This window comes from Pteropus vampyrus, unplaced genomic scaffold, assembly GCF_000151845.1.
Source record: "Pteropus vampyrus isolate Shadow unplaced genomic scaffold, Pvam_2.0 Scaffold194, whole genome shotgun sequence".
NCBI lineage: Eukaryota > Metazoa > Chordata > Mammalia > Chiroptera > Pteropodidae > Pteropus > Pteropus vampyrus.
In genome coordinates this window covers 849,239-866,650 of record NW_011888975.1, presented here as the reverse complement: position 1 = coordinate 866,650, position 17,412 = coordinate 849,239, and the positions used below count along the sequence as shown (strand labels likewise).

General features: G+C 42.0%; 1 protein-coding gene across 2 annotated transcripts in view; it reads left to right on the top strand.

Moving 5' to 3' along the window:
- DNM3 (dynamin 3) overlaps window positions 1-17,412 on the top strand; it is a 412,790-nt gene that overhangs the window by 323,215 nt on the left and 72,163 nt on the right. Inside the window, exon 17 of one of the 2 annotated variants that reach the window (XM_011371705.2) lies at window positions 11,426-11,437. The exons of the other annotated variant lie outside the window; for it this stretch is intronic. Coding sequence (XP_011370007.1) covers window positions 11,426-11,437 — 12 coding nt within the window. The remainder of the gene's footprint in view (window positions 1-11,425; window positions 11,438-17,412) is intronic. 2 annotated transcript variants of the gene reach the window in all.

Sequence of the window (17,412 nt, the reverse complement as noted above, 5' to 3'; positions counted from 1 at the left end):
TGTGGGATAAAACTCCTCGTGCTTGTTTTCAATGTTGACTTTTATTTTTTCAAACTATAAAACACATAGCTCAGCTGATTTCATAGCGAAACCATTCAGAAGCTCATATCTGCATGATTGCAGCTGAAATAGACTAAACAAAAAAATGCAGTCAGTACAAATTGCTGTGGGTTATCTATACAGCTACAGCGTGTGGTGAGAACCTGGAAGCTGCAGCCGCAGCGTTTCTGAGACTTCCAGTAAATCAGCTTCGCTCAGTGTTTCAGACCTGTGTCCAACTCTTCGTGGATGTCTAGACACCGCCTGAGATGAAGCTTCAAAAATGGGTAAAGACGAAGCGTCCAAAGCCACCAGAAGCCTTTGACCCTCCTCTAATGTTTCAGATAATTATTTTCCCTCTCAAGAATTTGGCTCTCTTTTGAGGGGAGGGGGGCATTAAGATTTTCCATGTGAAGAGCCCCTGAAAGAAAATACTCTGGAGAAATGTCAGTGAGAATGAGCCAAAGCTGAATTCTTCAGATCTGCTTAGAGAACGTGGAACGTCTGTACCCTTTCTACTTGGCGCGCCTGCTAGCTGGCCAGTGCTCTCCGTGGCTTCGGTCCAGCTCTGCCTTCCCCACCTTTACATCTTAAAGTAACTCATACTGAGCAGTAAACACCTCATACGGGGCCTAAGTGAGAGCTAAAGCTACGGTCGGGAGGTAATTAGATCATTAAACACTGATGAATTTTGATTCCGTCGAGATAATCTATTACACTTTCTGCTCTGTAGCAAAGACTCAAGCTTTAAAATTTTCTAATGATAAACTTTCATAGGTAGAGAATATATTTCTTTTAAATATGTCCCGCTTTTAATTAAAATTACTCGTTCTGCTTTTGTGATTTGTGTCCCTTCAAACTTCTTATCTTAGGTTTTTCTGTAGAAAGTTAAGGATCCAGTCAAAAATGATGAGTTGGTTTTAAAGATAAGCACAGCCCAAGTTCATTCCATAGTTCTTTTATTCACTTATTCATTCATTCATTCAACAAATAATTTCTTTTAGGGAGGCCATGTACCAAAGACTGTGGTAGGCCAGAGGGTGCCGTTTATTAGTCATGTCACCTTGGGAAAGTCACCGAATCTCTCTACATTTCACTGCGCTCAGCTGTAAAACAGCTCTATTACCAACTTTGCAGGACTTCTATGAAGATTAAATGAGATGATTTCTCTTTTAACATAGTAAAAAAAATTAGACATGTCTATTTTATTCTTATCCATCCATTGCTATGTCCAAAAAAATCATATACAACAGAAATGGAAAGTCTCAAAAGCCCTGGAAGGTAGCAATGTCATTTTACCTTTCACGAGACTCATGGAGTGCACTGGATTGAAATTCTGAGAGTGGCCATGCATAGTTTACCCTGATTAAGAAAAATGGGATAAACAGGAAAACAACAAAAAGAAACTTCTACGCTTCTTTACTGAACCAACGTAAGAAACGTGGATACGGTGTCAATCAGAAATCCAGATAGCCAGCTCTACTTTGAGTCCAATTCAGAAAAATGAGTCCCAGTAAGAACTTACAGATGGGGAAGTCCAGGTGTAAAACGCCTGATGATAAGTATTTATTCAAGTTAAACATATAGAGTTTCATCTAAATAATTGCTTAAATGTAACAAAATTGAATACAAAAGTAAAAAAAAAAAAAGACAAAAGACAAAAAGAGACTTTTATAGATGTGTGAAAACAATAGTTCAGAAATAATATTCTAGGTCAATATTTCTAGATAGATCAGCACTTGTCATGAGAAAAGCGGCAGAAAGTAAAAGCTTCTAAATTCTTCAATACATCAGGAATTATAATTTTATTCCTGACGTATTAAAGAATTCCTGAATTGCATATATACAAAAAGGAATTTAAGAATTATTTGAAAAACTAAAAAATAATCATTTACCTGTAGACCTGAAAACCACTAAACAATATAGAAACAAAAAAAAGATAGTTCATTTCTCACACTACCTAAAGGAAACAGTAAAGAGAATTTTTTTAAAAGCATATGTCAAAATGACAGAACTCAAACGTATAGCTATGGCAAGAAATAAACATGATTACAGTTTCCCAGAATCTCCTGGGGGATATAATGATGAGCTTAAAAAAGATACAATCTTTGTCCAAATGTTGTTTATGGGCTAGTTGGGAAGACGGCCATTATCAAATGATAAGAAAGAGAGAAAAAAGAAACTCACACTTAATTCTGTAAACACATGTCATTAATGCTATGAAGGAAAAGTAAATAGGAAACATGTCTGAGAGAGGAGCTGACTTGTAGGGGTGGCAGGGAAGTGGGGTCCGAGGACGCGATGACGGAGCTCAGGTCCCGAGAAGGAGTAGCAGTTAACCGTGCCATGAGGGGAGGAAAGAGCTGCAGGCAGAGAGAGCCGCGTACTCGGAGAGCTGGGGAGGAAGCATGGCCCGCTGGAGGGAGAGGGCCAGTGTGGCTGGAGCAGACCGGGCCGCAGGGCAAGGGGAGCGGCACGTGAAAAGAAACTGGAGAGCGTGGTAATGGTGGACCAGGCCGGGCAGGGCTTTGAGGGCCATCGTGTCATCGGGAGTGTGGTCTTGTCCCCAAAGCAGGTAGCTATTAGTGTTTTATGCCAGGGGTGAAAACACTCGATTCACATTTTAAGAACATGACGGGGATTCAGTGAGGAGAGCAAATTTAAAGGGGACATGTGATGCTGGGAGACCATCGAGGGGGCTGTTGTAATCGTCCGAGAGAGATGATAATAAGATGGTGGTCGATATTCAGGAAGTCTGCTTTCCGGTGGTAGAATGGGAGAGGAGTATGAGAGAGCGGAAGGTGTGGAAGATGCCCCCCGAGAGTATCCGGATTTCACTGCTGCTGTGTGAAATGGGAACACCAAGTTAGGAATCACCAATTCGGTCATTCATTCAAGGTGCCTTTGAGACCCGCGAGTGGAGAAGTCAACAGGTGGTATGAACCTAGGGCAGGTCTGGACCGGAGATAGACACCTGTGAGCCGACGCGTGTGGGTGCGAACCGAGGTCCTTAGGCACGGACGGGAGACCTCGGGAGAGAATAAGAAGAGAAAAAGATTATTAGTCGTGTACACTGCTGGTATCGGTCTACACTGGATCACCTTTTCTGGGAAGGCGGCTGGAAATGTGTATCGGTGTCTTAAAACATGATCTTAATTTTGATCCTGTAACTCTATTTATTGGAATCTATCCTCAGAAAATAATAGTAGCAAATGTGACGAAGGCTTATGGATAAAAATATTTATTTAAGTGTTATTGATGATTGTGAAAGAAAATTACTTGTCTAATATTAGGAGATTAAGTAAATGACTCTACATTTATATTAGTAAATATTGTCATTAGAACTTGATGCTTATAAAGAGGTGGCATAAGTTGATGACTGTGATATAAAAGCAAGTGGAAAAGGACACAGAATTGATAGAGATACAAACTCAACTGTGAAAAACACATCAACAGGAGTATAAAGAGCGCAGGTTATTGGTAAATAGTGAAAAATAGAGGATTGTCGCTATTTTTCTACTTTTACCTACTTTCCGTTTTTTTCCAAATAGGCATGTATTACACCTTATGTATTAGTTTATCATTAGAAAATAGATTTAAAATTATAGTATCGTCCCAGTTAAATACTGGTTAAAGTCTGATCCACACTGGTTAATGTTCTTTCCTTTTCACAATATTGATGAACATTTCTGTTTTGAATCTAGCATAGTATTTTAGGTTTATAAGATGATTGCCATGCATTTTAAAGTTTTACAGGCCATTTAGACTTGTAAAATAGCTTCAGAAAATTGATCTAATTACTAGGCAATAGCAAACCCACTCCCCTGGGGACAGCCCCCTATCAGTTGGCACCCAGGGTATGACATCGAGACCATTTGTATTTCCTTTACTTCTTATTGCTTACAGTACAGGTGACTGGATGCTTTAATGTGAGGGTTTTTTTTTTTTAATTATATACACATAGGAATTTGCTAATTATTTTAATTATGATGAATTGCTTTTGTCTTTCTCCAGTGACTGTGAGAGAACTATCTGTCTGGACTGCCATTTGTATCATCATTGTCTGCAGCGATAAAAAATCATTTTGAAATTGGTTCAAAACTAAAAGCACAATTTTTTTTTTTTTTTTTTAACTCCAGGAATGTATACAAAGACTATCGCTTCCTCGAGCTGGCATGCGACTCACAGGAGGATGTAGACAGCTGGAAGGCATCTCTGCTGAGAGCTGGAGTTTATCCCGATAAATCTCTAGTGAGTTGGATATATCTCTTACTTTTAAATTATTAACCATTTCTAGGAAAACTGTATTGTATATGCTGCGTGCTGGAGAAACCAGTTCTCTTTTGACTTTAGTTTTAACTGATACTTTGCTTATATGTCTTTTATTCCGTTAGATTTCTATTTTAAGAAGTTCGTCAGTATATGTTAAAGACAATGCCCTACTCTGCCATTAAGCACAATATATGTAATCTCAGACCAAGAGAGAGTTTCCTTGTTTTAACTTAAAATTTTATTTTCCCTTATAAGCTGTTTCACAATTTTTGTAGCTTATAATAAGCAGTTTATAACATTCTTCATATAGAAATTGCTTATATAGATCATTAAACATAACACTGGTTCATAATCTTAAAAATGTGCTGATTTTGATAAAAATCTAGCTCCCTTCATTAGGTCTGTAGTACCTGTATCTAAAACTAGATCTGTGTTCAAACTCTGGTTAATGTCATCGCGAGTACGAAAGAACAAAAAAATACTAGGCTGCCATCCCCACTTACCTTCATTAACACACTTCAAGTGTCTTTGAGACACTTCTCTCATCCAGTTAATAAACAGACTTTCCATTTGTGTTCTTGGGAAACGTAACACTACACAGACGTGGCTGGGTTTGAACTTGAGATGTCTGACCCAGCCTCTGCACACATACCGTTGCACAGACTGCAGGCTGAGGGGCCCCCACTGCGCACTCGCTGCTCCCCACAAGCCATCACACTGTCCATGTTACCCCAGGAACCAAAGTCCCGAGACCAAGCCTTGGGGACTTAGGCTGGCGGGACCTCGTGGCGCTTCCTGGGCTCTAGATCAGTTTCTAGGGCCGGCCATGCATGAGTCTGGTTGTTTCTAGACCCCAAATAGAGACACAGTCTTCTCAAGAGAAAGTCTGAGATGTGGGCTCAACACGGGACAATCGAAGGCTCTCTGGGGACACGTCAGACCGACCGTGTGCGTGAGGTTACGCTGGAATTGAACAGACTTCCAGGGTAAAGGACTGAGGACTTGAGCCAAAATGTTCCCCTCATCGCTGTTGTTTTAGCTCACACACAGACCTCGTAACCCCTCCCCCTCATCTGCATCTGCTTAGCACCTAAAACAACACCCTACGCACACACCAGACACCCTCCAAACAGGGTGACGCCTGACCCTGTCCCCATGACGCCCAGGCACAGAGGCATCTGCGTATGGTTTTCATGCTTGTCCAGTTTTTGTCAGTTTTGCACATGCATATGTGCACAGGTATCTATCACTCTAAAGACCACACGTGAGAAATCATTTTAAAAATTCCTGCTTTCGTTAATTCCACTCATTACTTATCACTCTTCCCTCTCCATTGGTGGTGGCGTGTTTAATTTCACATACATTCTGTATTAAAAACGGGTATATACCTACTATTTTATTCATTCCACAAGAAGCTGTTGAGCACGTGTTTTTTGCCAGGCACCTTCCTAGGCACCAGTGATCCATCCAGGCGTGAGCGATGACATCCCGCCACCAAGGATCAAACATTTAACAAGAGAACTAGTAACCGTATAATTATATTGTGTGGTTTAAAAGGGTGATAAGTTCTATAAAAAAATAAAGTAAGTTAAAGGGACAGACGGTGAGAGTGAGGGCAGGCGAGCAAGGGCCTGACGTTTGTGGGCTGCTGAAGGGAGGGGATAAACGATGTGACAGTCTGGGGAGGCGTATTGGTGGCAGAGGACTAGCAAGTGCAAAGCCAGCTCCCTCCACAGAAGCGCAGCGAGAAGGTGTGTCTGGAACAGAAGGAGGGAGGACAGAAGTGGCTCCTAGTTTCCAAGAGGGCGGTTGGGGCAGGTCACGCAGGTGCTTGAGGAAGTGGCAGGCATTCGTTTGAGTTTTATTCTGAATGAGACGGGAAGCCAGGAGAGCACTGTGAGCCCACTGAGTTAACATAAGATGTACTTTTTTAAAGATCGCGATCTGTGGGTGTTACGAGAAGCAGTAGAGAATGTGGGTTCAAGCATAGGCTTTAGTGGCAAACTACCTAGACTGAAATTCTGGACACTCACTACAAGCTGTGATATCTCGAGCCGGATGGCTAGCCTTTTAGGTTTCAAGGTTCCTATTTCTAAGATGGAGGTCACAAAAGTCCCCCAAAGCATGGTTGGCAGGACTAAACGAGACAATGCAGGAAAAGCACAGAACAGGGTGGGCACAAGTACGCGCTCTATTTCCGTTTATAATAATGATGATAGTGATGATAATTATCATTTTCATCACTGACTACTTTCTTTAACAAGTAGAAAGGACAGCTAAAACACTGTGGATATTAGAGCCCAATGAGACTGTAAAATATTCATGCTGTTTCTATCTTCCAAATATGCTTAGTTACATAAAATCATATGTGTGTGTGCGTGTGTATCTTCCTGACGTACAACTGTAAGGTTTGTGAAAATGTTTCCTTAAGTCACGGTTTTGGCAAGTTAAATGTACTAAGCAAGTTTGCCATGTAAAGAATTGTGCAATACACCTCTCGTGAGGCAAGAGCTGTCTTGGAAAAGCAGAATTACCTATCCCTCAGGGAACTCCTTCTATAAATCTGGGTTTTCATGTATCCACAGTGCTACACAAGGAAGAGGCACAATGAAATTGTTGCTATTTTTTAACAAGATGCTCAATTTTAAGCGAATCTACAGTTGTCCTACACAATCTGTTTTGATTCTTTTCACATTATTTTTATTTGTTTAGAAACACACATTTGGTACAGTCAGTTGGGAGATAGAGACAAAGGCGTTTTTTACTACATGCCAAAGACATGACAGGAAATTAAACTTGGCAGCGTGCCATGAACGTTGCTTTTCTCAGTTTTCATCATAAACAATATTTGCATTTCTTATGCACCGTGTAGTTCCGCAGGTTTTATTACATGATCGCTTGGCTTCCAGATGTCTAAATGGCAGCTAACTACTGAAAGCAATTGAAGTAGAATGTGTATCCAAACTTCACATTTTGTGAACAGTTAGATTTGAGGGAAAGGATCCTTTAAGTTCAGTTATTTTTAATTTAGAAAGATTCGATGAAGAAGTCAGATTTACCTAATAACAGATGCCTGTCCCTGAGGAAAATTTTAGGATTCTGGTGTGTCATTTCGTTTTCGTATCAATAAACCATCGCGTCAAGAGCAAATCCGTCATTCTCTACCCTAATAATGAAGCATTTATGTGTCACAGGTGGACATGCGTCTAGACTCAAAAAGTTTTGCCTTCTGCACATGACACCTCTATTTTGGCTAGAAAAAAAAAAATTTACATTGATTAATTTTTGAAGTTTCATAAGCTCGGTTTCATTTAGATAAATAGCCATCATCCAGATTCGAACGAAACGCTGTTTTGGGCACCTGTTTCCGGCTGCGGCGGCATACTATTTTGTGACGTGCTTTTCTCCCCAGGGTGCTTTCTCTCCCGCATCCGCGCGATGGATGCGTTCGCGCCCTCACACCGTGACGTTCTGCTCGCCCGTTTCCTCGGTCTCAGGTCGTTTCTCTCGGCGTCTTCTACAGTTTTTTCCCCGTTCTTCCTTCTCATCCACCCTTTTCCCCCACTTTCTTCCTTCCCTTCATTCATCACTGTTACGGTGGACACTAGAGACTCAAGGATAAAAAAGATGCAATTCTTGCTTTACGGCATTTCCACATCTAGTGGCGGCGAGAGACGCAAATACACAACGGCTCTACGATGTGCTAGAACCACCGTGCCTATCGGAAAAAATGCGATAGCGCAAGCGCGTTCCCACGCGCATTCCCACGCGCGCTGTCCGAGTACCTTGTTTTCACGGGTGCATCTTCTGATTACCTTCGGTCTCTTCATCTTTCTGGACCCAAAGCACAAGGTAGACTTCTCATCCGAGCGGTGCAGCGTGTGGCCCCCCGGAGGGAGCGAGGAGTCACGGATTCGCTTTCCCACGATGCCGCTGGCGAGCCGCGAACTCGCCCGTGGCCCCTCTGAGCTGCCCGTGTGATATCCTTCCAGTCACCGGACCTTTTCCCAGCAGGCCACAATATTTTTAGAATATATTTAAATCCGAATTTGGATTTAGCAGAATTTTGTTTCTGTTTCCTTCGGTGACTAAGTCGGAATGATAACCAGTATAAAAGTCTATATTGTTAAATAAGCGTATAAGATTTTACACAGTTTGAAAGTAAAAGATGTTTCTAATGGAATTAACTTTTAAAAATATATTAGACAGATAAAACGTGTGTGTGTGTCAGTAGTTATAGGCTACTATCAATGCACTTTTACAAGATTATTTTACTGACACGTACATAAACTTTTCCTATAAGTTTAAATACAAATAAATATGCAGTTGATTAAATATCTAAAGAACATGATATAACAAATGACTGATATTTCTGGCACCGTCTTGTTGGCTTTCAACATGACTTAAATTATGCATAAACATTAAGGAATTCCGAATTCTTTGGAACGTTTCGTGTGCAGTGAGATGAGGTAGACTCTGAGTCACACCCACTCACGTTTCAATCTCGACCCTTCCATTCGGTAGTTGTGTGGCTCAGGCAACTTAACTCTCCAGTCGTTTATTATTTTTTAAACTCAAAACGACACCTTCCTCGAGTGATTTGATAAGATTAAATGAAGACCGTTGCTATCGCATCTAGCTCAGTGCCTGCAACCGAGTGAATGTGTTCGATGCCACGTGGCCTTTATCATTATTGTTGCTGAAAATCATCACTGTGTCCATAAAGCTTAATCCCCAGTTTCGTAGTTCCCTTTGCTGTGGAGACTCTCCTTGGGATTTGGCGTGAGAAGGAGAAGTCCCCCCGCGCTGGCCGAGGAAGCCGAATCGCTTAGGCGGGGTCTTGGGCTCATGCTGCCCCATGGCCAGGCGGGCGTCAGTGGCTCCATCAGCCAGTCAGGAGGGAGGGTTCTCAAGCCTGCCCTCAGGTGCCATCCTGCTCACTCTCTGAAAGAAGCAGCCGAAGATCCATGCGTGCCCTGGAAAGAAATTTGGCGCAAGTTCAGTCTTGCATACTTGTTAAGTCACATAGCTCAGGACATTTTATGAGGTTTCTATTAGCTATCTAAATAGATGGTTCCTCCCTTAGTGTATGGTTTCTTAAATCATAAAAATTGGCAGTAGAACGTAGAACACCCTGGAATTTGACTAGACCGCCGAATTCAGGATTCCCTCAGTCGTAATTAATGTTTTGGGGGCTGCCTTGGAGGTTGAAACCATCCTATAATGAAGTCTTTTGGGGACTTCAGAAATTCCTTTTGGGTCACCTCTGAAACCAAACTCTGTGGCAAATGGCAATTAGGGGAGAGGGTCTCTATCATTCTAGGGGAGGATGAGGGGTAGCCACAGACCTCCGTACGGTGTTGGCCACCCACGTGCGTTTATTCAATCGTCCAGCAATACGAGGCTGACGACGCTCACGCTTAGTGCTGCTGAACGTCACTTCATCCTTGGCTCGTTCAGCAGTGCTTCCCACAGAGCTTAGAGCAGCTACCTGACCAGTTCCAAAGAGTCTCTGATTCTTCAATAGACCTGAACCTCGACGGCCCCCGCATAGAGCAGTGGAGGGAATGATAAAGCATCCGCCATCCCCCGTTCATCATGGCTGTGCCTCTCTCAGAGCAGACAGTGGGGAAGTGACTGAAGGAAACAGGAAACGGCAAAGCCACGCCACGTCCTCCACTGTACGCTTCTCCTGTCTGAGGATTAAGGGCCCCTACTCCGTGACATCACTGCTGCCACTACAAACAGAACCATCTGCCATCGAGCAAGAAAGCCAGTCACTCCCTAACGTGCAGAAATACTTGGTTGAACTCCTGAAACTTATTTGCTACATCAAAAGCCGCACGGCTGTGGAATGCAATAAATTCCATCTGTCTGAGGTATTTTCAGTGATATTGCACTTCTTCGGAGAACCAGGATCCTATTATTCTCTAAAATAGTATTTTACTCCTGATAAAATTCCCTGTGGGCATCTTTCTTGCTTTATTGAACAGTTGACACATATTTTACAAACGACTCTGCTCTGCAGACAATTTCTGTCTGAGCTGTTTCCCTCTCCCCAGCCTCTCTTCACCCTGAGTGCCAGATCCCCGGCCCAACCTGCCACTCCGCCCTGTGCTCAGCATCCTCCGCAGACACACACGCTGCCCTCTCTCCAGCTCCGAGTCCTCCGGGCCCCCTCGTGAGAGAGCCCAGACCTGTTCCCTGCCCATACCCCATCACGCCTCCCCCGCGGGGCCTGACCTGGCGAGGACTCAGGCGGCCCCAGGAGTAATGAATCACCGTTTTATTTTTTCAAGCCATATGTGAGTTAAATTGTTCGGTATAAATCATACTCTCGCAGCTCCAGCTTGAAACAGGACAGCCATTTGCCCGCCGCCCGTCGCTGGCTGCTCGCTGCGTCTCTATCCAGAGTGTCCCACTTAGAAATGACTGCATTTTTTGTGACTAACCTTTCCAGACCCATTTTCTTCAACGTGGCCCAGTGTTTATTTTGGCCACATCCCCACTATACAGTTTTCGCCTCCCATGCCAGCCCAAGACAAAACTCATAATTTACAAAATGAAGGAACGGGGTAGATGGAGGGCGGATTGCTGTTAGCTGGTCTCCCCAGAACCACCCACTCCTTTCCTGCGCTCTCTCTCCCCTTCCCCCCCCGCCCCCCACCACTTCTCTGAAACCGAGGATGCAGTGTTTGTTTTAAAATGCATTGGCTGATGAAATTTTCCACTGCCTGGCGTGTAGAGGAACGGGCAAGTCGACGTACTGCCCACTTCGCTGTCCACGCTCACAGCTCACTTACCACCAGTTCAAGCCCTGGCTTTTTGGGGCCAGGCCCCCGCACTCCGGGTCCCGAGTGAAAAGGGAGGGGGAAATCTCTGTCATCGTTTTCTGCTGTTATAAACGTGTGATTTCATCTCATCTCAGTAGATTCTGTGACTTGTCCAAGAGCTCAGGGTGCCGTATGTGTATGATTGGGATGTCAGTGAAGAGTTACCTTATTTATTTTGATTTTGCTCTATCTAGCATGAAAAATACCTCATAATTTTAAAATGAATTTATGGTTAACATATTTCTCTCTCTCTTTTTTTTTCCTTGCGGCTACATGCACAGGGGAACAACAAAGTAAGTTCTTTGTTTTACTGCGGCTCCCGTTTCTCTCCAGCCCCTGCTCCCCTCCTGCGTGTGTCTTGGCAAGAGTGTTTCTGTGCACGCTGGGGTGACTTGTCATCTGTGGCAGTGCACAAATGACACAGGGTGTGCAAATGTCGGGGAAAACACGCCTTCAGACTACCTAATGGCTGTTCTGTTTCGACCTTTTGGAAGGGAAATGTTATTTCTTCAGAGCTGGTTACTGGGCGGTTCAGAGACGTCGAGATTGATGATAAGGGAAGAGATGGACACTGAGAGCAACGATTATGAAGGTTTAGTAACGAGGTCTCTTTGGCAGAAAGGCTACAGCCGTCTGATGAAACTCAGCGCAGCTGAAGGTTTTGACCAAAAGTCAAAGCTCTCATGTTAATGTGCAGTTATAAAAACCCCAAACCGGAGCCTTAAATCGCAGGATGGCTGGCTTTGTCGGTGAAATTGAGTTAGATCAGCGTTCCGCCTTTGAAGGTGCCTTAAAATGGATGGAGGAGGGTGGGGTCAACATTTGACTTGGCTTCTGCGCCCTTGATGTATTCCAGCTGGACGCGAGCAGGAGGGTGTGGGGGATGGAGAGGAGACGGAAACGTGTACGATAGATTTCTGAAACCAGGCAACGTACACAAATGGTGGAAATTATGTTCACCTCGTCGTGATTGATAAAGGAGCGATTTAGTAGTCCATGGGGTTGCCAGCCTGCTTTAATTTTAATTCACGTTTTCCAAAAGATTAGAACTACTTCTCACTTGGGTTTCTTACATAATAGGGACAGAACTGGGGGAGACGGTCTTAAGTTTAGCAGGGTGATTGTTTTTTAATTTTCTCTACGGAGAATTAATAGTGCTTCATCCTACCAGGTGGCCCACTTAAAATGGACCTCATCGAATACAATAAGAATGGAAAGGAATCTGTTATATAAGGGTCTGCCTGCATATTTAAACCAGCTGGAATTCATCAAAATTGCTATTCATAAGCCATACGTATAGAATGTAAAACAAATGTGGGAAATCTTGCAGTTTAATTGGACGGAATGTGCTATTATGGAATAAGTTGACGTAGATGGCTGGTATTGAAAATGTGTCACTTTATAAATTTATATTTTGATATAACTGCTTATGACCCAAGTAATAATATTTAATAAGGTTAAAAATAAGACAAGTACGAGACAGGCATTCGTAAAGGAGCAAAGGGGTGAACTCAGCCCACTAAGAGTTCACTTTTTTAAAACAGCAGGTAACTTACGAAATTAATTCAAGGTTTCTTACACGAAGTAAAAGATAATATTTCTACTACTACCACTATTGGAAAACGACATGCGGATAAAATACAAAAACGGACGTTTTGGTTCTTATACCATATCACGTCTTTCAGTTTTCGAATACTAGGGACGTCTGGTCCCGTCACTTACATTGCACTGAGTCTGTGTCTCCACCGCCATGTGCTTCATCTCGTGTTTGTTCGTCAAGTACCCTGAGCTAATTGAGAGAGCACTAGTAGCAAGCCCGTGCATGAGGCAGATCAGGGAACAGGCTGCTGACATTTTGAGGAGGTGCTAACCCTTCAGCCACCCGAGAAGCATTCATGATTTTCCTCTTCCGCTGGTGACTCACTGATGACTTAGAGGCATTTGTAAAATTCCCAGAGGAAAACACTGCTCCACAGCAGGAGTCGTCCATTTGTTGTGTCTTGATCGAGTTCTTCTGAGTAATAAAATGTTCAATTTAATAGTTTAACTGATTTTTAAATTAATTATAATACAATGGGCAATAAAACTTGACATTTCTAAACTTCCGCTTTGTTGAGGGTGCCTGCAGGATGATGCAGAAGGCCCGCCTGGGCCTCCAGTCCCCACCAGACCACCACCTGCATCGTGAGCGGGTCCCCTGCGGGATCGGTAGGGTGTCAGCTGGCGTGCCACAGACGCGAGCGCTTAAGATTTTGATTTTTAATTACAGAGTGGCTGTTTTGGAGGTGCTGGTATTTACGGCCCTTAATTTCTAGTTGTTTGTTATGAATAAGTGATAGTCTTCAAAACAGATATCATGTTAATACTTTTAAAATATAATTGTTATAAAGACATGGACTCTGGCGTGAGCGGGCCTCCTCGAATCACAAACATCAGCACGTCTGAGTGCTGTTTTTCTTTGGCCTGGAATTTCAGTATAGATGGAAAACACTGGAATGCAAGCTGTGCAGTCTCCAGAGTCATAGATCTGGAGTCTTCGAAAGCAGAATATGAGAGTCTTTTTCCCTCTTATGCTGGAACGCTTGTTCTGAGTTGTCCCCAAGATAGCATGCCTGACTTGTTGCCTGCCACATACATGAGCCAGCTGTAATAGTTAATCAGCTATTTGGTGAATGGCATTTTATTAGTTATAACAGTAACAAGATGTAAGAGAATGAAGCCTGCTCAATTAATGTTTCTTTAGATGAGGAGGATGAATGCGTTAATCTTCCCACATACATTGAGTGTAGTGTGCACGCATGCCCGCACACACACACACACACACACACACACACACACACACACGTATTCTGAGGTGTGTGGAATGATCTTACTGTTTGTTTTCTCAGGGGCAGTAGAGTTGATCTGCTCTCTCTGCCCTAAGACCACACTCAGAGTCCGGGAGCCAGTCCTCCCAGCTCCAGCAAACAGACTCCACAGCAGACACGCGTCTAGGGCTGCATTATGAGTGTGTGATGGAGCGAAGCACCAAGGTTCACATTCCTCTTGCAACAGTGACGTGTATTTTGTTATTTCTCCTCCGAAAGCAAACTTTTCTTTTGTGAGAGGATCACAGTTGCTCGGGAGAAGTTTTGCTTGCAGGCCCATTACTTATTTTCCCCTTTGAAAACGTGTTTCTGTTTGCACAGCGACAACTGAGTTGCTTAGGGGCGAGTCTGTCTCCTCCTTGGAGGCGTTCCCCTGGACCGGGGATTCCATGCCACCGTTTTCATGAGGAGGACCAGAATCTAGGCCTTCCCGAATCAGATTTGGGGAAGTGGACAAATGTCTACTGTAACAGGGAGTTGGGTTTTTTTTAATTGTTTGAGCACAAATGAAAATCAGAATGTCATTTTCAGAACCGAGGCCTTCAGGCAAAAAGTAAGCTCTGTGTTTTGTCATTTCCTTCTTTAATGCGATGCCTTCTCTTGGTAGACATTTTTAAGAATTCAATAGACTTCTACTTTTCTTTATTAAAAAGTTTGAGTTGTAAATATCTTTGATAATTAAGTTAGGCAAATTAAAGGTAGAGGAAATTTTTAAATACAAGGAATAAAATGCTATAACAAAGCTCTCAAGTTTTTTAATGATGTTAGTACAGAAGCACAAATGAGAACTAAAAGGAATCCTAGGTTCGGAAACGAATGCTTCAAAAAATTCTAAGTTATGGGTTAAAACTATATTTAATCTCTTCCCTTACATAGTTTTTCTTACCTTTGAAAGAGACATTTACTGTCACTTTACCTGGCTTTGATCTTTTCAAACTAAAGGTCCTTATATTTCCCCTAGCAGAAGTATGAAGTCGACTGCCTTGACTGGAGAGGAGTATTTGAAAAGAAGAAATAGAACCCAAACGTGCTAAAACAGAATTTAAAAATAACTGAGTCTTTATTAAGTTACAGTTAGGTTAAATGCAATAAATACATACATATTGGAGGGCTTTGACATGTGAGGAAAAAAAGAGGGAAGGAAAATCAGATTTAAACACCTGTTTTTATAACAGTTAAAAAGTACTTTGTCTAGCGATTTCCCAACGCATTCGGCAAGACAAGTGGACATTGTCAGCCTCCGTCAGTGGGAAAAGTAGTTATTGCCTGGAGTGCTGATTCTGGTGATCCATTGGGTTCCAGCAGTCGTTTGCAAAGATAGAGTGTGCCAAATCAAACGTCACCAAAATATATTACACCGAAGAGCACAGATGTTAAATCCATGTTAATTTGTCTTGCCTCTGATGCCAGACTCTCAACTTCTAAATTCCTGTCCGTGGTCATACGTGAGAGAATAGAGACAGACACGGGAAACCCATCGTCAGACCTGGAATGCCTCGTTGATGATGTGCATCATGATCTCGGCAGATGAAAGAGGCAGACAGTACAGTGTCATTGTGTTCATTTCCTCTCTAGTATTTTAAAATGCACAAGAGAAAGTCAACATTCTAAGCAGTTTGGGTCCAGGCAGCTCAATTAGGGTTATTTATTTTCTTTGAATAATGTATATATGCTTTCCCTGATTTTCTTCGAGAAGTTTAGTAAATGTGTTTCCTTGGGATTGAAGGCGAGTCCATCTGGTTCACTTAATTTATATATAACCCAATAAGAATATCATTAAAGTTAAGAAGGGATAAAAACTCACTGGCCTCAAAGTGTTATTTTAGTTCCATATGCGTATAAAAATGAACTCTCTGGCTCAGTCATGGCAATGCCAATAAACCTTTGGTTCTTTTTTTTGGCAATCCAGTCTTAAAAGAGCATTGCTAATGCCCAGTTTCTGGACCCCTGGCTGTAATCAGTTGGAGGAAAAGACAGTTCGATTGGAAGCAGAAAACTCTGAGAAGCGAGTTGGAATCTATATTATGTTCCCAAAGTTATTAGTCTTGGCAGATTGACGCTCTCGAAAGGCGAGAATCGCTCTGCGGCTCAGAAGGCTCGCAGTGGGTGACAGAGAGGGACCTCTGGGGCGCTCGGGGCTTGTTTCTATTTTATTTCCTCTATTGTGTCCAAAAAGGAGTGACTTCATTCTAGAATGAAGTAATGAGAAGTAATGACACTAATTATGTCTTACATCACAGCTTTCTGGACATATTTTCTCTTGCAGTATTTTAGACATCTTTTTGTATGCAAAGGAGACTGAGAAAGAACAGTGTGTGCACACATGCACATGCACACACACACACACACACACACATGCTCCTGTAGGTGTTTGAGCATACACAAAGGTGTAGGAAATAGGTTGGAAGAAAAGTTAGGGGTCGTTTTTAACTTCTTTAGACATCGATGTATGAACTTAGTTATTTCTGTACTCGTGTATTATTTTTATAAACTTAGAAATCTACTAAGGTAAGGAAAAAAATTTTAAGAAAGATTTTTGTACAAAAAATGTGTGTTGGTAGTGGGGGAGTGGAGGAGGGAGTAGTAACTTTTAAGTAGACTGAACAAGTGAGTATGAGACACTTTGTAGGAAGCTAGAAGGCGAGGTGAATTATGCCTGATTCCAGTTGAAATGATAATTACTGCATTAGAAGCCATATACTTGTCTATTAAAAATTAAGCCGTCCGAATGGATGGCACCTTAGACAAGTATCCTAGAAAAGAACTCAAAATAAGTCACTTATTTGGGACTCTTAAGTATTTAAGACACTACAAGGAGAACTAGCATATTTTAACTTACAACTATTCTTTTTCTAAAGCATTTTCATTTTGTTTGCCTCAACTGTATGCATATTATTTTAGTCCAGAGTTAGGAATGCATTTCTTTTAATTATTGGGATAAGCAGAATGTAGTAGGAAAAAAAAAAAGTTCTAAAAAAGAAAACAAAGTAGCATTTAAATAAGGATTCAGAAAATATATTTTGTTGCCTGCCAACAACTCAGCCCTAAAATAGAAAAGGCTAGTGTTATTTAGGGATATCTAATTGGATCACAAACGGGATATTAAAGACCCATTACATAATGACAACACACATTCTTCCACATAAATTATTATTGACCAAGTTTTAATTGAAGAAAAATTTTGATTGGGACATTTTTATTTTTCTCTTTGAAGTAACTAGCCACTAGTCTCATAAATTTTCTCATTTTATGTCACATGGCTTCAAAGAGAATAACTGGTAACACTTCAAGGAATTAGGGCAAAAAAAAAAAAGAACAATTGGATGCATAGAGCAAAATGGAACTTTAAAAAAGGATCAGCTTATTGAAATTCTTCTATCACTATACAATTATTCCCTCCA